This window comes from Rattus rattus, chromosome 1 (genome assembly GCF_011064425.1).
Source record: "Rattus rattus isolate New Zealand chromosome 1, Rrattus_CSIRO_v1, whole genome shotgun sequence".
Taxonomy (NCBI): Eukaryota; Metazoa; Chordata; class Mammalia; order Rodentia; family Muridae; genus Rattus; species Rattus rattus.
In genome coordinates, this window is record NC_046154.1 from 117478238 (window position 1) to 117500076 (window position 21839).

Below are 21839 nucleotides of genomic sequence, written 5' to 3' on the forward strand. Positions count from 1 at the left end.
AAAAGAAAACAAAAAAGGAAGGAAGAAAGGGAGGAAGGAAGGAAGAAAGGAAGGAAGGAAGGAAGGAAGGAAGGAAGGAAAAAAGTAAGTCCTATGTTGTGCTCACAATGGGAATATTTCAGAAGTCATTATACTTATTATTGATATAGGGTTTCTCAGTGTAGCTCTGTCTGTCTTGAAACTCACTTTGTGGACCAGGCTGGTCTTGAACTCAGAGAACTTCCTGCCTCTGTCTCCCCAGTGCTGGAATTAAAGGGGTGTGCCACCCCTGCCTGGCTGAGACTGTGTTCTTTAGAGTTGATGGGAAATAGGTGATTGGAAAACTGAAAGAGAGCTGGGTAGGGCAGTACACCCCTTTAATCCAAGGTCCAGTTCAGTGTTACAGTAGCATATGCCATTTTCTCTACTTAGCTTTACTCTTTTTAAAATTTCTCCAAGGCATGATGATGCACACTGTTAATCCCAGCATTCAGGAAACAGGTAGGCAGCAAGGCCAGCCTGGCCTACAGAACAAGTTCCAAGACAGCCAGGCCCACACAGAGATATCCTGCGTGTAAAAACAAACACAACACAACACAACAAAAATCAAGTAAAAAAGAAAATGTAAACAATATGTGAGAGGCTATATTGAAAGGTTCTGGTTTTGATGCCCAGAGCTGGGGGAAAAAAGGAGACTGTAAAGAAGTTGTGGGGAAGACATGTGCAACAGACAAGAGGGCCATTAGAAACCCCTAAATTATCTCAATATGCAATTTCACAAGATTTTCCACTGGACTGTCTGTGTGTATGTGTGTGTGTGTGTGTATGTATGTATGTATGTATGTATGTATGTATGTGTGCATGTATGTGTGCATGTATGTGTGCGAGTGTGTGTGTACTACCAAGAGAATTTTAAACTAGCTCTTATTGGAGATAGACACAGTGATGCACATCTGTAATTCTAGCCCTTGGAAAGTAGAGGCATCTTTAACTACATAATTAGTTTGAAGCCAGCTATGGTCTGCATGTCCATCCCACCTTCTCCCTAACCTTCATTTATAAAATTCATCAAAATTTATGTATTTTAAAAATGTTATTTTATATAATATATAAGTAATAATGTAAATAATATAAAATTATATATAATACTATAGTGTATCATATATATACCACAGCTGTCTTCAGACACACCAGAAGAGGGCATCAGATTCCAATACAGATGGTTGTGAGCCACCATGTGGTTGCTGGGAATTGAACTCAGGACCTCTGGAAGATCAGTCAGTGCTCTTAACTGCTGAGCCATCTCTCCAGCCTTTATGCACTTTTTTTAGTATGTGGGAATTGAACCAGCCTGTCTGATTTGCTAGGGAAGCACTCCATTAAAGAGCTTTGTCCTTAGCTAGGTCATGCCATGCCAGTAAGGTATGATTTAAAGTCTATATTGAAAGGAGTCTCAAGTCTGTATTTGGTTACATTTCTTTTTCCGTAACCGCAGTTTTTCCAATTTAATTCTTAGCTGGAGCGGGCCACGATAGCGCACACCTTTAATCCTAGCGCTAGGGAGGCAGAGGAAGGCGGATTTCTGAGAACCGGGACAGTCAAGGCTATAGAAAGACTCGGTGGTGTGTTTGCGAAACCCATAGGCCAGGCTCAGCCGCAGATCCCTTTACTTTCTGAGCGCTCTCTCCAGCCTCACAAGACTTCTGACAAACACGCAAAAGGCACCATACCTCACGCACCGCCCACCTCTGCGTTGCCTTTCTTCGCCCTTAAGACCCTAGCGGAGCGGAAGTGACGTAGCGCGGCCGCCGGAGGTGTCGCGCGGTGTTGTGCGACCGGCTGTGTGCTGAGTGGGGCCTAGACCCGGAGCGTTACCGCTATGTCGATCGAAATCGAGTCTTCCGAGTGAGTCCTGCCGTGGCGTGTTCGCGGCGTGGCGTCGCGTAGGGTGGAGGGTGCTGGGGAGGGCGTCGGAGGAGGCTGCGCGCCGGAGGCTGCGGCCTTCAAGCACTTTCCGGGTTGGCTTCCTCTTCGGGGGGCCCGCGAGAAATCAGCCATGGGGAGGGCAGCCTGGAACCCCTGGGCTGCGGCGTGGGGCTGTGCAGGGGAACACCGAGCACATCTGAGTGCTGTGTTTTCCTCTGCCAGCCAGCCCTCCCTTGGCGCTGCCGGTGTGTCGCCAGTCCCCCAGCCTTCCTGTGAGGCAACTCTTCCTCCTGGTCCAAGCACCAGTTACCCTAAAGACTCTTGGTTGCTTCTCCTATCTGATCAGATCTAGTGTGGTGTCGTGTTTAGGTTTGCAACTTGTAGATAGAGAACCTCTGTGTGGACATAGAGAATTTGAATTTTGGGTCCAAAGAATGATACTTAGCGAAGGCGGGGGCGATGAGGAGCCAGGTGGGCGGGGAGTGACTGATTGAAGAGGCTCTCTTGGACTCACCAGGACTTCACTCACCGCTTTTTACTTTCTGAAATGAATGTATGCTTTGATTGAGGAAGGCAGACAGTAGACAAAAACAGTAAGCAAAATATGAACAGTAGCAGATGGTCAGTGTGTAGAAAGATAAAACAAAGAGTGACAAACACTGTTGGAAGGTCTAACTTAAGTCAGGTCAGGAACGGCAAAGGATTTTTTACTTTGGGGACGGCCTAATAATAGCCTTTAATGACCAATCTTTGAGCCTGGAATACCCTTCTATATGAGGAATAACTGCATGTTCATATGTTATTGTTACTATTAGTTTGTTGTTGTTTTGAGATGGTTTCTCTGTGTAGCCCTGGCTGTTCTGGAACTCACTCTGTAGACCAGGCTGGCCTTGAACTTAAGAGACCCACATTTCTCGCTGTCTCTGCCTCCAGAATGCTGGTTTTCCTCTGCCAGCCACCCCTCCCTCGGCGCTGCTGGTGTGTCGCCAGTTTCCCAGCCTGCCTGTGAGGCAGCTATTCCTCCTGGTGTCTACCAGAGACTCAAGGTGGCTACCATCTCCGCTCTGCTTGTTGTCATTTTTTAATGGACCAAATTTTCCTTCAGCAATTTAGATGACTTAATTAATTAAAAAAACCTTTGGAGGCAGAGTTTCTCTGTGTCTTGGAACTCGCTCTGTCTGTAGATTAGGCTGGCCTCAGAGATCCACCTGCCTCTGCTTCCTGGATGCTGAGGATTAGGCAATATGCTACTATTGCCTAGCCAGATGACTTAAAAGTAAAAAAAGAAAAAATCAATGGCTATTATAGGCTTAAAGTATCTCAAACAAATGTCTACCTTGATTCTGTGATTTTTGGAAAGTTTCGTGGTTCCCCTTGGGCTCTGATGACTGAAGATCTCCAGACTAAATGACTTTTCTTTCTTTCAGTGTGATTCGTCTAATCATGCAGTACTTGAAGGAGAACAGTTTACATCGGGCATTGGCCACCTTACAGGAGGAAACCACTGTCTCTCTGAATACTGTGGATAGCATTGAAAGTTTCGTGGCTGATATTAATAGTGGCCACTGGGACACTGTTTTACAGGCTATCCAGTCTCTGAAATTGCCAGACAAAACCCTTATTGATCTCTATGAACAGGTAAGAACGAGACGATGTTCTTGAAGTTTTTGGTTGGTCCCTTAATTAGGAAAGATCTGTCAGCCTTTCTTCAGGCACTTGAGGGATATAACTGCATGTAAAATGTACATCGTCAAGACTCAGCAGTGCATTTTTTCCTTCCTCTTTGGAAGATTCAAGATTTTCCCAAGCTGAAATTATTTCTTGGTATGGTTTTGAGGATCAGCCCCAGGGAAATTAAAATTACTTTTAGATGGGCATTAAATGAAGGATTCTAAAGCTGAGCATGGCGGTTTGATGCCAGGTGGTTTACATAATGAGTTCCAGGCTGTGTGTGTGTGTGTGTATGTATGTATATGCATATATACATATACACATATACTATGGCTATATAGTAAGTAAGACCCTGTCTTAAAAAAACAAAACAAAAAACAAAAGAGAAAACTATTCTAATATTAAATCATACAATGTGATTCAGTTCAGGCACTGACCACCTGGAATTAACACACACCACCAAGTCTGACACAGACTTCTCTTACTTCAGATCCTGGCTCTACTGTGCTGGGCTATGCAGGGGCAGGGCAGATTTACTTAATCCGTTGAAGTTCTTAAGTTCTTTTTTTTTTTCTTTCTTTTTTTTTTCCTTTTTCTTTTTTTCTTGTTTTTTTTTTTTTGTTTTGTTTTATTTTTGTTTTTGAGACAGGATTTCCCTCTGTAGCCCTGGCTGTCCTGGAACTTGGTGTATAGATCCAGCTGGCCTCGAACTCAGATCCACCTGCCTCTGCCACCCTCAGTGCTGGGGTTAAAGGCGTGCACCATGACACCCCCCCCCCCCTTCATGCCACTTTAGCTTTTGGCCTACTTTATTTGGTTCCTCCCATGACATGCTTAAATTTGATAATCTACTAAAATGATCCATAGAACTCAAACAAACCTCTGTGTTGTGTGATTAGAATTTTATTATCAAGGACACAGATCAGAAGTAGCCAAAGGAAAAGAAAGATCAAATCTGAGCGAGCCCTGAATGTAGAACTTTGGCTTTTTCCAAAAAAGGAAAGGGCTGTGCCACCCACCTGGCAGATCCCCAGCCAGAGGCTTCTGTGGAGATTTTGTTACATAACCCCACTGATCAATATAATTTCCACCCTTAGTCTCCATCCCCTACCCCTCCATTGGCTCTTTTCAATAGAGCTGCGGTTGTCTCAAAACCTTAACCTAATAGCATGGCTTTCTGGTGAGCAGTCCCTGTTCCAAGGTATTATTGTAGCATAGATTTACACGTCTCTCAAGGGACTCCTGAGTAACATAATTTTGTTACTAGTAGAATTCTAAGGGTTTATAAGCTCCCAAACACGACCCTAGGACAGACATTGACTTATTATAAGATAACATAAAATAACATGCAGGTGTGATGATTCAAACCTTTAACCTCAGCACTTAGAGGGTGACCTGGTCTACATAGTAGGTGCCAGGCAGTCTAGGGCTGCATAGTAGTGAGACCCTAACTCAAAACAATCAAAACCAAGAAAAATAATAATAAAAAGAAAGTTAGAATTTGAAGGATGATGGGGTGGGGGGAGGGGAGATTGCTAAACAGAATGTGCTGACAAATTGATTTTCTTTCTGTTGTCCAGGTTGTTTTGGAATTGATAGAGCTTCGTGAACTGGGTGCTGCCAGGTCACTTCTGAGACAGACTGACCCCATGATTATGTTAAAGCAAACACAACCAGAGCGATATATTCATCTGGAAAACCTCCTAGCCAGATCTTACTTTGACCCTCGGGAGGTATGTCCACGATAGTTAAAAGATACCCTTTTTAATTGTGAAAATTAAGTAATGTGGCCTTGCAAAAAAAGAATGTTTAAGAAAAAAAAAAAAAAAAAAAAAAAAAAAAAGAATGTTTAAGGGGGTAGGAGAGATGGCTCAGTGGTTAAGAGCACTGACTGCGGGGTTGGGGATTTAGCTCAGCGGTAGAGCACTTGCCTAGCAAGCGCAAGGCCCTGGGTTCGGTCCCCAGCTCCAAAAAAAAAAAAAAAAAAAAAGAGCACTGACTGCTCTTCCAGAGGTCCTAAGTTCAATTCCCAACAACCACATGGTGGCTCACAACCATCTGTAATAGGATGCCGATGCCCTCTTCTGGTGTCTGAAGACAGCTACAGTGTACTCACATACATTAAATAAATACATTTTTTTTAAAAGAATGTTTAAACTTCTTTTTGTTTGCATATTTGAGCTTGGGCAGGCATACATGTATGGGGGTCAGAAGACAACCTACGGGAGTTGTTTCTTTTCTTTTACCATGAGATTCAGGTGCATCCTCATGCTTGGTGATAAGTACCTTTTTCCCACAGAGCCATCTCATCTACCAAAATAAGCACCATTTAATAGATGCACATAAAGACATAGTCTCTTTTGCACATGGCCTTCCACTGGAGAGCTGTCAAGATAAAAGAGGAGAGGGTAATAGGAACTGGGCAATAGAAAGTTCGGTTTTTGAAGAATGTGATTCTTTGGCTGTGCAAATATTTCTGAAACTAGAACCACACCTCTATCCTTGTGGCTTACCTGGGCTCTTCAGGGACAGCAGTGCAGATTGCCTGACACCAGCCGGCTCACATACTTCTGAAGTGCAAGTGTGCGGAATTAGAAAGTTCTTCTGAAGTACTAATTTGCTTTAATTCCTCACCTGTTTAACTGGGTATTTTGTTTTTGTTGTTTTCTTCTTTGAATGTCCTGTTTCCTTTGCCTTAATTTTTTTCTTATGGTGAACATGTTCATATGCATGTACATACATGTACGTGCCTGCCTAAGAAGACCAGGGGTATCGAATTCCCCTTTGGAGCTGGAGTTAGAGGCAGCTGTAAGTTGACTGATGAGGGTGCTGGGAATCAGCCTTCTCTGGAATAGTAAAACATGCTGTCAACTGCTGAGCGACCTCTCAGCTTTGCTTCCCCCACGAGTTGCTTTTCCGTGGACGTGAAGCCTCCTCCTTTTCCCCTAGGCGTATCCAGATGGAAGCAGCAAAGAGAAAAGGAGAGCGGCAATTGCCCAGGCTTTGGCTGGGGAGGTCAGCGTGGTGCCGCCTTCTCGTCTCATGGCATTGCTGGGACAGGTAATTCAATGTCTGTAGAGGTGAAATTACCCGCATTCTGGTACTGGTTCCTGTGTAGAGGGCATATTTCTGAGCTAAGGAAATTATACAGGCTGGGAGTAGAGCCTGCCTATAAAGCGACTGCTTCTCCTGAGACAGCAAACTAGGCATCCAGGACGTAAGCTCTAGCCTCTTTAGAATTACGTGGGGGCTGCTGGGAGCTTGGAATACGATCGTGCTCCATCATTTCCAGCTCTTCCATTATCTTTCCGGTCTTGTCCAGCTGGGTCTGTAGCTTGGTTAGTAGGACAGACTGTTTGCTTCTTATGCGTGAGATCATAGATTTGTTCCCATCCAAAACCAACAGTGAGGCATAATTTTATTTTCTGACATGAATAAAATATGTATTTATGGTGTTGCTGTGAGTACATGTGTGTGTGCACAAAGACCGGCACCCAGGAGATGGAGGCAACTTAGGGAGGAAAGGATGTGTTTCATTTTGCACTCTAAGAAAGCCCAGGTAAGAGCTCAAAGCAGGAATGTGGAGGCAGGAATTGTAGCAGAAACCAGGGAATCTGCTGCTCATTGTCTTTCCCATGTCTTGCTCTTCTTGCTTTCTTATACCGCCTGGGACTGTCTGCCCAGAAGTGGTGCTGCCCACAGTGGGCTGGGCCCTTACATCAATTATTAATCAGGAAATGCCCTCAGCTCTGCCTGCAGGCCAGTCTTTGCAGATGATTGGTTTGTGTATTAAGTTGGCAAAAACCAACCATCAGGAGTGCAAATGTGTTCAGGGTAGCATTCATTAGATAAGCTGACAAGTTGGAACCAGTACAAATGTTCACTAATATATGTAAAGAGAAACTTCCAGCAAACAGTATATTTTACAATCATTAAAATGATACTTTTGCAATTCCTAATACATATGAGCCGGCATATAAAGGTATGTCATAATATGAAGTAAAGACAATGTAAATTTAGTATATAGTATAATTATTAATAGAGTAAAAACATTGTGTGAGAGGAAATGACTAAGGTATTATGTAAAATGTTGTTAGTGGCTGGCTTTGAGTATTGGAACTCTGGGAAATTTCTGCTTTCCACATTTTTGTTTATAATAGAGGGAAATAATAGCAATAACAACAATAATAGTGATAATAATGACATAATGGTGTGAGATAGTAGATTTTTCCTGTCAGAGTCTCCCATGAGAAGTCCATGCTCTTGCCCACAAACCATAGGTTGTGTTTGGATGGTTAGAGATGGTGTGACCAGAAAGCTTATTAGTTTGCTCAGACCTCATTCTTTCAGGCGTGTTTTTGCCTAAGCTCTGCAAAGCATCTAAGCAGGTTGGTTCTCTACTTTTTCACAGGCGCTGAAGTGGCAGCAGCACCAGGGATTGCTCCCTCCTGGTATGACCATAGATTTGTTTCGAGGCAAGGCAGCTGTCAAAGATGTGGAAGAAGAGAAGTTTCCAACACAGCTGAGCAGACATATTAAGGTAGGGTCCGACACCTCAGACATGTAACAGTTGGTGATCAGTTGAGTATCTCCATCATGTGTAGAGCCAGGCCCTGCCTGCCTCAGGAGCAGGGGTTCCAGGGAGGAGAGCTCTGACAGTGCTCGGGGTTCTCTTGGTACCCATTCCAGGTACTGCAGTAGCGTGGCAGTGTTACACATAAGATGTATACACAAGTAGATACGTATTTGACATCCAGCCCATAATCCTGTATTTAGAGAAATGGTCCACTCTGTGGTTAAATCTTGTACTATATGAACTGTCTCCCTACATGGCCTGTTAAACAATCATGCTCAGCATGCTGCATCTCGGGCAAAGGGCCAGTCAGGGTTGTAAAGCTGGCTTGTGATGCTAAGGGAAATAATTGTATCTGCTGGCTTATTTAGTTACTGTGTGAGTTCATGCCAGGGATTAGACTAGGGCCTCAACACACCACTGAGCCACATCCCCACACCTTGATTTTGTTTGGATTTTTTTGGGAGAAGGCACAGTCAAGTAGTTCCGTCCCAGACTTAGAGGTGTGCTTGCCAGCATAGCATCATTAGACAACGTCATATTGTTTGAACCAACTGAAGTAGTTGTTCTGTACCTCATGAAAGTAAGAGTATTTTTGTCAGGTAGGTGTAGTGATACATGCTTGTAATCCCGCACTCACAGGGTACTAAAGAAAGGATGGTGTCAAGTTCGAGGACAGTGTGGGCTGTATATTAAGTTAGGCCGCATAGTGAACAAAGTGGTCTCCCCTGATTTCTTTGGAAATAATTGCATTAAAACAACATTTAGATGTGAGACTGGTCAGAGAAAGCATCCACCAGGGAAAGGTGTAGAAATGCCCTCCAGGGCTCCATAATACGGGCACCTTTAACTACAAACAATGTAGGCTTTCGCAAAGGGTTAAAAAATGGGGATTGCTTTAAGACAATTACATAAAAATGTATGTCCTCATTATTTCCCTCGGAACAGTTTGGACAGAAATCCCACGTGGAGTGTGCTCGGTTCTCTCCAGATGGTCAGTATCTGGTCACTGGCTCTGTTGATGGATTTATCGAGGTGTGGAACTTCACTACTGGGAAAATCAGGAAGGTAGAGTATTTTAAATGCATTCACTTTTTAAGGAAGAATTGCTCATTTTTCCTTAATTCTTGTGTCTTATTTCTGAATTAGATGACTTCAAGATGGCCCTTTATGAAACAAACGTATTTTATAATTTAAAAGCTCCTTTGAAGTTAAATTCTGAATTTTTATTAAGGAAAAACCTTTATTATCTATACTTTTCATTGACTTTTATAAAAATTGAAAACAGTTTTTGTAAGCTTTATATTGAATGAATAACATGTCTATCTAGAGTTGAGAAAAGTGTCCTGAGGTCTTAGAGTGTGAGACTCCTACTTTGTTCTTGAAGTAGTCGGAGGTCTTCCTTGGTTGTGGCATGATTACCCATTTCTTGGCTTTCCAGCAATGTTCTGTGTGAGCTGCAGTTACTCGTGTGTCTTCTTAGTAACGGTGCACAGATGGCGCATACATGCATGTAGTGTTGTTATGCCCCGGCTCTCCTCCTCTGGTGAAATAATTGCTGAATGGCATTGGACTGGATGCAGTGAGTCAGGGGTCCCTTAAAATGGTTGCCAGTCTGAACTAATTACAGTACTAATGGTATTGTTATGAGTGAATTTTATGTACATGACAGCTTTCTGTTCCATGAAGCCTGAGTACCACACACCATGCGTGTGTACATGTGAGTTAGTGTGTGCAGGTGCGTGTGTACATATGCGTGCCTGTGTGGAGGCCAGAGGACAGCCTGTTGCTCAGACGCTGCCTGCCTTCTGCTTTGACACAGGGTCTCTTACTGGTGTGGAAGGCCTCCAGTTGGCCAGCCTGCATGGGCGTAGAGCGGACCTGTCTGCTTTCCTAGCTCAGGGATTACACATGTGAGCCGTGCCCTGTGTTTTCCATGAGTTTTGATTTGTCTTCATCCTTGTAAGACAACAACTCCCCAACCCCTCTGTCCATTTCCCTTTTTATAAAAAATGGGTTTGTGTGACTCTTTTTTTCCCCAATTGATAAGATATAATTGCCCACCTAAACATACAAAGCCCAATACACATCCATCCCTTAAAAACATTCGTAACAACCTGTAAAGGTACAGCGTAGACTTAATGCCCGTAGTGACTCTCTTTTAAGGAAATCAAAATACACATTGCAGGGGCTGGAGAAATGACTCAGGTAAAAGCACTTGCTGTGTACGTGTGAAAACTTGAGGGCCCCAGAACCCATGTATCTATTGGATTGTCAGCCCACCTATCATTCCGGTGTTTGAAAGGAGGAGCAAACTGGCTAACCACACCACCCATATGTTCAGTTGAACCACGCTTCATTGATAGACTCCGTGTCAGCCTCAGGCCTCCATGTGTGGACATCTGCACATGTGGATAGACATAGTCCACATAAGGGAAAATTTACATGCTAAAAATTTTTGATTTTTAGTCTTCTGACGTGGCTTTCAGTTTTGCATTAATGGCTTGATTTTTTCTTTAAATAAAATTTGTTTTCTCATTGTCTGCTTTTTTTTTTTTTTTTTTTGGTCCTTCCTAAGGAAGCCAAAGAGGGCATTGGTCTCCTTGCTTGTTTGCTGGTAACCAAACTTGGTCCTTGGGAGGGCAATCACTCTTAGCTTCTGAGCCATCCTGCCTACCCCAGTCCTCTTTTTTCCTTTTGTATTGTTTTGTTTTGTTGATTGCTTGTTTCAGTGTAAAGTCTCCATGCAGTGCAGGCTGATTTCAAATGGCAGTTCTGCTTCTGTCTCCCTGACTGCTGGGATTATAGGTTTATGTCATCACAGTGGGCCATGAGAAGGGTGGCTTTGTTTTTTCTGTTGAGAATTGAACTCGTGACCTTTCACACGATAGCACAAGTACTCTTACTTCTGAGGTGAGTTCTTAAATCCTGTATTTAGTTTGTTGTTTTTTTGAGTCAGGGTTTCTCTGTGTAGCCTTATATTTGAACTTGATTTGTAGACCAGGGTGGCTTTGAACTCAGAGAGCTCTGCCTCTTGAGAGCTGGGTTTAAAGGAGTGCCCTCCGCTGCCGAACCGCTTTAGTTTTTCATTCACCTGGGTTTGTATAGGAGGAGAAAGTAGGTGTGGATCCAACTTGTTTTTCCCTTCAGATTACTATTTATTGCCTTTTATTTGTTAATTTAATGTAACTTTATTACTGAGTATTAAATTTCATAAATAGTGATTTTTTTTTTAAAAAATTACCTTTATTCTTTGTTTATGGGTGCTTGTGTCTGTGGTACCTATACTGAAGTGGGTGAGCAACTTGTGGGCATTGGTTCTCTACTGATACTGTGTGGGTCTCAGGAGTCAAACTTTCAGACATAGATGCCTGTGCTGGCTAGTTTTATGTCAGCTTTACAGAAGACAGTCATCTGAGAGGAAGGAATCTTAATCGAGGAAAAGCTTCCATGTAATAGGATTGGGGGCAAGCCCGTATGGATTTCTTAGTGACTGATGTGGGGGGATCTAACCATTGTGGGCAGTGCCACCCTTTCTCCACCTCTAAGCCTCTCTGTCCCCCCCCCCAAAAAAAAAAAGGGGGGGTGGGGGATTTAGCTCAGTGGCAGAGCGCTTGCCTAGCAAGCGCAAGGCCCTGGGTTCGGTCCCCAGCTCCGGGAAAAAAAAAAAAAAAAAGCCTCTCTGTCCCCTACCTGCCCCCAACCCTAGCCCCACTGGTGGTGCTGGGTGTCATAAAAAGCAGGCTGAGGGCTGGAGAGATGGCTCAGTGGTTAAGAGCACTGACTGCTCTTCCAGAGGTCATGAGTTCAATTCCCAGCAACCACATGGTGGCTCACAAGCATCTGTAATGAGATCTGGTGCCCTCTTCTGGCCTGCACGTCTACGTGCAGGTGAACGCTGTATACATAATAAATAAATCTTAAAAAAAAAAAAAAAAAAAAAAGCAGGCTGAGCGAGCTGTGGGAGGAGTTAGTTAGATTTGTCCAGGACTGCATGGCTCCTGCCCCAGGCTCCCGTCCTTCTTGAGCTCCTGCCTCACTTCCCTCTGGAGCACTGTTACCTTGGGGTATAAGAAGTTCTTTCTTCCCCAGGTTGCTTTTGGCCATGGTGTTTTATCACAGCAGTAGATCTTAACCTACATCTTGCCAGCCAGGGCGTGGATTTTATGAGTGGTTTACACTTTGTGTATGTTTGGCTTGAAAAATATTACTTTTGGGGTTGACTCTCTCTTTCTGCCTTTCCATGAGTTGCAGAGATCAAACTCAGGTGACCAGGCTTGTGTGGCAAGTGTCTTTACCAGCTAAGTCATCTTTCTGGCCCTTTTGTTTAAACCATGAAACAATCTCACTTATAATTAGAAGAAAAATCATAGTTCCACTTTCCATGTGTAGTAATAGCATGCCTCCAATCCCAGAACTTCCATGCCTCAAAATACAGATGAGACCAAAGAGGAAGTGAAGCAAGCTCTGTTGCAATAGTGACAGGTGACAGATGAATGGTCAGGCGCAGACGCCAGCAGATCGCTTTAGGAACCGGAGCTGACAGTCTGAGACACATGCTTACTTTCTCATATCATCCCCTAGAGAAGCAAATTCAGATGCACTGAAGACAGAAAGTGTGAAACTGGAGAGCCATTCTAGAGAGGTTCAGTGAGTCACCTGAGGCTCTGAGGTGCACCCCATACCCACCTTGGGCTGGTACTTTGTACAGTGTCATCTGAATTGTGTACAGTTATGTATCCCTAGTCTATCAGTTGTTCATAAGGAAGCTGTGCATGGCACAGATATTTGCTTTGGAATTTGGGTAGACACAATCTAGCATCCTGCTTTTAGTCACTTTCAAGAGTTTTGGGTGGGACCACTGGGTCATTGGTTTGGTTTTCAAGTCACTTTAACAACTGTTATTCATCACTGACTTTAGGATCTTAAGTACCAGGCACAGGATAACTTCATGATGATGGATGATGCTGTCCTCTGCATGTGTTTCAGCAGAGACACTGAAATGTTAGCAACTGGGGCCCAAGACGGAAAGATCAAGGTATGGATCAGTGCCACGAGTGCTTGTATTTAGCATTTTCAAGTTTTTTGTTTTGTTTTGTTTGCTTATTTATTTTGGCTTATTAAGAACAGGTTTCTCTGTGTAGCCTTGGCTGTCCTGCAGCTCACTCTGTAGAACTTGATGGCCTTGTACTCAGAGATCTGCCTGCCTCTGCCTCCCAAGTGCTGGGATTAAAGGTGTGTGTGCCACCACCACCCAGCTGTCTTCAAGGTTTTTAATGGTGTGATACACACGACACTCGTTATCCAAATAGCTCCTGTGTATTGAGCATCAACTTGATGCTAATTTCTTTTTCTCGTTCCATTTTACTAATAATTCTCTCTGGGTTGGTCTCTTAACATGTTAAAGTCATACAGTTGGTAAATTGCAGATTTAGCACTTCATGTCTGTTTTAGTTGTAGCTCATTGCCTGTAATGTATTACATGTTGATGCATATTTAAGGGAGATGGTACACAGCTAATCCAGCTGTGGTTTGTTTTTAGCTGCTGATTATGGACCTGGGGCTCGGTGATTATGGAAATGTTCACTGCTTAATGGACTCAGCTACTGTTTTTTTGGAGTTTTGTTTTGTTTTGTTTTTTAGTAGTGTTTGGGATTGAACTCAGGGCCTTGTGAAAGACAAGCACTCTTATCCTGGGCTTTTTTTTTTTGCTTATTTTAAAGGTTTGTCTTAAGTTTGTTTTTAGGAGTTATTTTCTATGTGCAAGTGCTTTGCCTGCATGTGTACATGTGCACCGTGTGTGCTTGTTTTCTAGGAGGTCAGTAAGGGGCCTCAGTTCCCTAGAACTGAACTTGCAGGCAGTTCTGAGCTCCCATTATGGTGTTGGGAATTGAACCACTACAAAAGCAGCAAGTCCTCTTAAGTACTGAGCCATCTCTCCAGTCCACTACTGAGGTGGTTTTTGTTGTTTAAATTCCTAGCCTTGAATTTTTATTTTAATAATTTATAAGAGAAGAGTTGTTAAGTTTGAGAAGATTTGTGTCATTGCGTTGCTGCATTAGGCATACCAAATAAACCGTTGGCATGCAGCTTGATGCCGCCTTCATAGTTAGCGTGCTGTTGTGAACTCTATCTGCCAACACTTTATTCACATGTTTCATTTTCTTAATAAAGGTTTGGAAGATTCAGAGTGGACAGTGTTTGAGAAGATTTGAAAGGGCACATAGTAAAGGTGTCACCTGTCTAAGCTTTTCCAAGGACAGCAGTCAGATCCTCAGTGCTTCTTTTGACCAGACAATAAGGTAAGAGGAACCCCTGAACTGTCTTCCTGAAGATTTGCTGAGTAGATCGAGGCCCCTGAGGGAGAGGTTCCTAGCGTGTCTCTATGCTGTTTCCAGGATGGGGTGATGTGGACAGCAAGCGTATGTGAGGCTCATTTTTCTCCAGCTCAGATGGCACAGCACGGTTGTGTTTGAGATTTTATCCAGAAGACATGGAAGGGTGAAATAACAGTGTTTCCTTCATCTCAGTGCGTGGTCTGTGAAGCTACATGTGGAGGTGGAAACTTGGGCTCTCAGGGCTTGGATGGAAGAGACAAATAGTCCTAAGCCAGCTTGGACTCCCTAGTGAAACTGTCTTAAAAACAAAAATGTGGTCTGTGGAGCCATCGTGTTTTAATCACTTTAGAAGACAGATTGTTGGGACACAGCTGAGACCACTAATTACTAATCTCTCATTTCCTAGTCTGCACAGAAGCCTGGGTTACTGACATTTCTCCAAGTCTCTTGCTGTGGAGTTCGTATTGGTTTTCTTTGATTGTTTGACATAATAAAATTGATACTATGTATACTTCTTCATTTAATATTGTATTTTATAATTCATCTAAAATGCGTTCAACACTTTGCTTCCAGAAATAACATACTGGATTTTATTCTTTTACTTTTATTTGATAGAATTCATGGTTTAAAATCTGGAAAAACACTTAAGGAATTTCGAGGCCATTCCTCCTTTGTCAATGAGGCAACATTTACACAAGATGGGCATTACATTATCAGTGCATCCTCTGATGGCACTGTGAAGGTGACGTATTACCCTTCACTCATTCTGGGCTGTCTGCCCTGCGTTGCTTTTTAAGAAGGTATTGTTGGTCAGGATGGTGATGATACAGCATGTGAGTCTGAGACCAAAGTTCCTTATTGGTCTGTATGGTCTGCATTCCTATAACCTCTAACTCATATAACCCAAGCTTTATTGTGTATAGAAAAAGACTTCTTCTGAACTTAGTCATGCTTCATTTATAGAAACATACAGTAGTTCAGTCTTCCCATAGCTGTAGGTCAGCACTTACAGTCGAATTCAGAAGCCTCAGTGACCAAGAAAATTCCTGTTTCTTGTGTTTCTCCCCAAGTTTAGGGCTTTCCTTATATTTGAAGAGGAGTCGGGGAAAGAAAGCATAGAAACAGAAAGCCATTTGTAACCGTGGGCTTTTCTATCCACTCCCAGGTTCACAAAATAATGGCTCTGAGACTTCTTATATGTGAACAAATGCCTAGGCCAACAGGCTTGGCTCTGTTCCCCAACTAGCTCATAACTTAATTATCCATTTATTCTAGGTCATGCTACGTGGCCCATTACCTGGTCCTCGGTTTCATGCAACTGTCTTCTATGTGTAGGATGAATCTTATGTGCCTCTTTCCCTGAATCCTTTCTCTCTGCTGGGTGTCCTACCTTTTAATCATGCCTCGGCTCATTGGCCATGGGCTTTCTTACTGACAGTGACACTTCCATACATTGCACGAGAGAGTATCTCTGCACAGAAGTAAGAACCTCCCAGCAGTTGTGAATCGGAAGCAGATCTACCTACCACATGTTCAGTGCCAGCCTAGTCTATGTGAGACCTTGTCTTCCAAAGAAAACAAGGGGCCAAGTGGTGGTTGCACAAGCCTTTAATCCCAGCACTTGGAGGCAGAGGCAGGGGGATCTCTGTGAGGCCAGACTGGTCTACAGAGCTAGTTCTGGGACAGTTGGCTACATAGAGAAACCTTGTCTTGTAAAACAAACAAAACAAAACAAAACTAATCAAGGTGAAGGAGAGACAGCTCAGTGGATAAGAGTGCCTGCCGCTCTTGAAAGAGAGTCCTGTTGGTTCCCAGCACTTACATGGTGGCTCTTAAACATCTGTAATTCCAGTTCCAGTTGGTTCAGTTCTCTCTTTTAGTCTCTGGCGCTGGCTGTATATGGTGCACATCCATAAAGGCAAGCGAAACATTTGTATTCATAAATAAAAATATGTGAGCTCAGAACTTTCAAATACCCTTGGCATGGCAAATCTTACCATGTATTTGGTCTTTCTTCATTACCTTTTTTTTTTTTTTTTTTTTTTTTTTTCTTTTTTTCGAGCTGGGGACCGAACCCAGGGCCTTGCGCTTCCTAGGCAGCGCTCTACCACTGAGCTAAATCCCCAACCCCTTTCTTCATTACCTTAAAAGAGTCAGTTATTTCAGAGGCTGGAGAGAAGGCTCAGTGGTTAGGAGCATTTTCTGCTTTTCCAGAAAATCAAGGATTTGATCCTTGTACCATGTTCTAGGATAGCCTGGGAAAGAAGGGAGAAAAAGTTTCCCAGGAACTGAGGACATGGCTCAGTAAAGTGCTCGCTAGGCAAACATGAGAACTTACTCGTTTCATTTCCAGCACCCACATGAAAGCTGAATGCCAGTAATCCCAGAACTGGGAAGGAGATAGGACAGGCCCTGGAGCTCTCTAGCCACCATTTCATCTGAATCTTTGAATTCCAAGGTCAGCGAGAGGCCCTGTCTCAGCTTACAAGCTGTCTGTATCTTCAGTTCCAGGGGCTCAGGTGCCTTTCTGGCCACCTCAGGGACCTGCCTATATGTGGTCTATGCTTACACAAACACTTTATTGCTTGCTTGCTTGCTTGCTTGCTTGCTTACTTACTTACTTACTTACTTACTTACTTACTTACTTACTTACTTACTTATTTTGGTGTTTTGAGACAGCCTTACTGTGTAGGTCTGGCTGTCCTGGAAAACCAGGCTGTTCTATGTGGACCAGGCTGGCTTTGAACTCATAAGAGATCTGCCCACCTCCCCTCCCCACTCCCAACTCTGTAGCTAAACTGCTAAACTACACTTTCTTTTGATTTTAATGCCTTTTGAGTATTTGTTTATGTGTTTGTACATGTGAGGTGTGCATGTGTCCTTATGTTCCTAGAGGCCCAAGGTCAGTACTGCCTGGTGGTCCTCAGTTGCTTCACTGTGTTATTTAGGCTTTTTTCATGGGGGTGGGCAGTATTTCAGGCATGAACCATCACACTCAGCTTCCAACTTACTGAGACAGGGCCTCTCACTGACCTTGGAATTCAAAGATTCAGAAGAAATGGTGGCTGGAAAGCTCCAGGGCCTGTCCTATCTCCTTCCCAGTTCTGGGATTACTGGCACCCAGCTCTTAAGTAGGTGCTGGAAATCAAACGAGTAAGTCCTTATGTTTGCCTAGCGAGCACTTTACTGAGCCATGTCCTCAGTTCCTGAATAACCTTTTCCTCCCTTCCCCAGGCTATTCTATCTAGAACATAATTTCTCAAACTAGGGATCCCTCTGCCTCAGCCTCCTGATGGCTAAACTTAGTTCTGTGCCACTGTGCCAGCTTCTGGTTGTTTAAGAAGATAGTTAGTTATATGGTTCAATTAGCAAAGGTCCTGGGTCATAAAGGGTTTTTATTGTTTGGCTTGTCGTTTTCATGTTATTATACTGGTTAAATCCTGAAGAAGTTAAATGTTTATCATACATATGGCAGTATTGGTTATTTGATTCTCTTAAAGTCAAATAGCTTTATTTGAGTCAATTTAACTCATTTTTATTAACCCATTGTTAATTTTTAAGACTTAGAACTTTAGAGATTCTCATAGTCTAAATGTTTATGCTTTACTTTTTTTGTGGTAGATCTGGAATATGAAGACCACTGAATGTTCAAATACCTTTAAGTCCCTGGGCAGTACTGCAGGGACAGATATTACAGTCAATAGTGTAATTCTGCTTCCTAAAAACCCAGAGCATTTTGTTGTGTGCAACCGATCGAACACAGTGGTCATCATGAACATGCAGGGGCAGGTGAGTACTTAGAAAGTGCCTCTACACTGAACTTGGTTCAGTGACCAGACAAGGGCTCATTAATTCTGAACTGTTTGTAGCTGTGTGTGTGTGTGTAGACATGCGTGCAGAAGGACATCCTTTTTCTAGTGTATGTCTACCTTTTTATCCTTTATCTAATCGGTCCTTTGATTTTTGAGACAATCTGTCCTTTGGTTTTTGAGACAGAGTGTTGCTATGTAGCCTGGTCTACCATCAAACTCAGTGACCCCTTTCAGACTTCTGAGTGCTGGGTTTAAAAGTGGATACCACCATGCCCTGCTCTGGTCTGTTGTTCAGCCTCCTGTAGATAGCAGCACTCCCTTTTAGGGAGGTCCAGTGTGGTGTGGATTGCTCTTGGGACATCTAACTACCACACAGGCTAACGTGGGATACCAGTGGGAAGAAAGCAGCAGTGTCTTACTGTAGCCTCGGGGGCCTTGAACTCTGAGTCCCCTTTCTCAGCCCCCACGTGCTGGGACTGCAGGTGAGCACTACCAAGCCGAGTTTAATGTCGTATATCACAAAGCAAAGTCTTAGTTGGTCCGTCCTGGGTGGGACATGGGCATTATATCTTGAGAGTGGACTGGTGAACGTAAGTCTAGGTAACACTGAAAACTAGAAGTATATTGATTTAGAAAATGGTTGACGTGAGGTAATGAATTTGCCTCATGAGAATGTGGTCAGTAAACCAGAGGATGGAGCTGGTGACTTGGATGCAAAATTCAAAATTTCTTTCAGCTGTTTTTTAGGTAGCTTATTTGTTGACTATTTTCAGGCAGGAGGATTTAACACATTCTGAATGGAACTTGTGATAGTAACCAAAGTACAAAATAACAGTGTAAAAATGTCAGGCTTGGAATTTTTGTGTTTTCTCTGTGTCTACTGATGAACACCTGTCATTGGGAGGTTGGAGGCAGAAGGATCAGGAACTCAGAGTCAATTCTGAGTCAACCTTGGTTGCATAGGAAGCTTGAGACCAGCCTGGCTACCTGAGACCCTGTCTCAAAACAGAAAGTCCTTATTAAGTACTAGGTCAGCAGCAGGGGTAGAGGAGCTGCCTGCAGTTGACCTGCTCTAAATCTTGTCTTGCTTTTGTTTTGTTATGGCGTCTTCTAGATTGTCAGAAGCTTCAGTTCTGGTAAAAGAGAGGGTGGTGACTTTGTTTGCTGTGCCCTCTCCCCTCGTGGCGAGTGGATCTACTGTGTTGGGGAGGACTTTGTGCTCTACTGCTTCAGCACAGTCACTGGCAAGCTGGAGAGAACTCTGACGGTGAGTAAGCTCTGGGAATGTCCATCCTTTTGACTTTCCAGTACAAGCCTTCCTCATTGGAGGCATTTACCAGTAAGTAGTTGACATTAGAATTCAGGTGTACTATAGTACAGCTCTGCTTTAGGGAAGAGAATGACTGTAAGAAAGCAGAGAAGGGACATACTGTCTAGCCAACTAGGCCAGATCTGCGGCAGAGGGGTTGGAGAGACAGTGCTTTTACCAGTTCCTTTAGAAGGTAAATTCCTTGCATGTTATCTTTCCAAATTAATTGCTTTTGAAACAGCTTTAGAGTATTAAGTTTCAAATAAATTGAAGTTATCAGGGGTAATTTTCTTCCTCCTTTTCTTTCTTTTTGGTTTTTCAAGACAGGGTTTCTCTGTGAAGCCCTGGCTGACCTTGAACTCAGATCTGTCTGTTTCTGCCTCCCTTCTGGGATTAAAGGCATGTACCACCACCCAGCTTATGAGGAGTAATTAGTGCCAGTTGTTATAATAAAGTCCCCAAATTTTAGTGGTTTAGCAAGATAAAAACCTTTTGATTATGTCACAGTGCAGTGTGAATTGAGAGCCCTCTTTTAAGCAGTGCCTAGAGTGTGTGGCCACTCAAGTGTCTCTTCTTCCTCACCCAACTCTGGAGGCCTCTTGTTAAGACCTGTGCACCCCGACTGCTTTCCATGTTCTAGGTTCATGAAAAGGATGTGATCGGAATTGCACACCACCCGCACCAGAACTTGATTGCCACCTACAGTGAAGATGGACTCCTGAAGCTCTGGAAACCCTAAGTCAGCCTTTACAGTGCAGCCAAGGAGCGTGTACTTAAGTGGAGGGCATGGTCATGTATTACTTTTACTTTTTCATGTCTGCGTCCTAGCATAAAACTTGTAAATAAGTCAGTAGCTATGGGTTCTTTTAAAAAAGATTTTAATAAACTTAAACCTTTCTTTACCATAAGTGCTCATTAGCATTTCAAGTGAAGACATTTTTCTTCTAGAAATAGCAGTATCTCAAATCTTTTGATAGATTAATGAAAACAGTGACTGCCCCAGATAAAAGAAGATAAACTAATGCCTTTAAGATACTTTAAATGGGGGGTTGGGGATTTAGCTCAGTGGTAGAGCGCTTGCCTAGGAAGCGTAAGGCCCTGGGTTCGGTCCCCAGCTCCGAAAAAAAGAACAAAAAAAAAAAAAGATACTTTAAATGGTAACTTTCTTAAACAGGAATTTTCATAAAATTATTGTGGTTCAGTCAGACTATATTTGCTTATGAGGGCAGACATGAAAAAGTTTTTGTTCTGTTGTCAGCTTTCTCATTCTGAGCTCTGCTCTTGTATTCTAGTTGGAACAAGTTACAGGGTTTATGGGATTTGATGTTTGGGTATCTCTCTCTTTTCTATGTAGAGGATGATTTAATACTGAAAATGGACTGTTGTGAAGAAAAACTAGAAAAGATTTAATCTCTTATGATACTTTTCAGTGAACTAAAAAACTGTTCTGTCAACAAAATCCTTAAAAGTGGGTTCCATGTTGTCTTTCACATTTAGAAAGCTACAGAGAACATTTATAGTGAAGATAACTATGCTAGGCTGTATCAACAAAGCTTTAAGGCCTTTTAAAAAATTTTGTTAAGATTTTATGAGTACGCTGTCGCGGTCTTCAGACAGACCAGAAGAGGGCATTGGATCCCATTACAGATAGTTGTGGTTACTGAGATTTGAACTTGGGGCATTTAGAAGAACAGTGCTCTCAATCATTGAGCTATCTTTCCAGCCTTCTCCTAAGTTTTTAATTGAGAGTCATTACCAAATTTTACATTTGGAGCTGGGGCTGTAGCTGTCTCTCAATTGCATGCATGTTTTGGTTTGATTGACAGTTACCAGGCTGTTAACACAGAGAAACCTGGTCTTGAAAAGCCAAAAGGGGCTAGAGATGGCTCAGTGGTTAAGAGCACTGACTGCTCTTCCAGAGGTCCTGAGTTCAATTCCCAGCAACCACATGGTGGCTCACAACCATCTGTAATGGGATCTGATGCACTCTTCTGGTGTGTCTGAAAACAGCTAAACTTTATTTATATATAATAAATAAATCTTTTTTAAAAAAAGTTTATAGGGGGTTGGGGATTTAGCTCAGTGGTAGAGCTATGAGCGAAACAAGCAAGGCCCTGTGTTCGGTCCTCAGCTCCGGGGAACAACAAAAAAAAGTTTATATAGAGACCTTTTCCTGGTCAAGAGTCAAGAGTTTGGCAAGCTAGGCATATGCCTGTAATTGCAGCACCTGC

At 43.0% G+C, this 21839-nt stretch overlaps 1 protein-coding gene across 1 annotated transcript; it reads left to right on the top strand.

Annotated features, from left to right (window-relative positions):
* The first annotated feature begins 1759 nt into the window (after positions 1 to 1759).
* Smu1 (SMU1 DNA replication regulator and spliceosomal factor) lies at positions 1760 to 20516 on the top strand. The gene is made up of 12 exons (XM_032905032.1): positions 1760 to 1884; positions 3333 to 3543; positions 5157 to 5309; positions 6526 to 6636; positions 7988 to 8116; positions 9098 to 9217; positions 13071 to 13187; positions 14324 to 14451; positions 15103 to 15229; positions 18109 to 18276; positions 19414 to 19566; positions 20249 to 20516. The coding sequence occupies exons 1-12, from the start codon at positions 1859 to 1861 to the stop codon at positions 20345 to 20347; spliced, it is 1542 nt and encodes a 513-aa protein (XP_032760923.1). The 5' UTR covers positions 1760 to 1858; the 3' UTR covers positions 20348 to 20516.
* Positions 20517 to 21839: the final 1323 nt, after the last annotated feature.

Coding starts and splice junctions, on each gene's coding strand:
- Smu1 (XM_032905032.1), top strand. CDS start 1,859: ATGTCGATCGAAATCGAGTCTTCCGA. Junction 13,188..14,323: donor CCCAAGACGGAAAGATCAAG/GTATGGATCAGT, acceptor TTCTTAATAAAG/GTTTGGAAGATTCAGAGTGG. Junction 15,230..18,108: donor CCTCTGATGGCACTGTGAAG/GTGACGTATTAC, acceptor TTTTTGTGGTAG/ATCTGGAATATGAAGACCAC.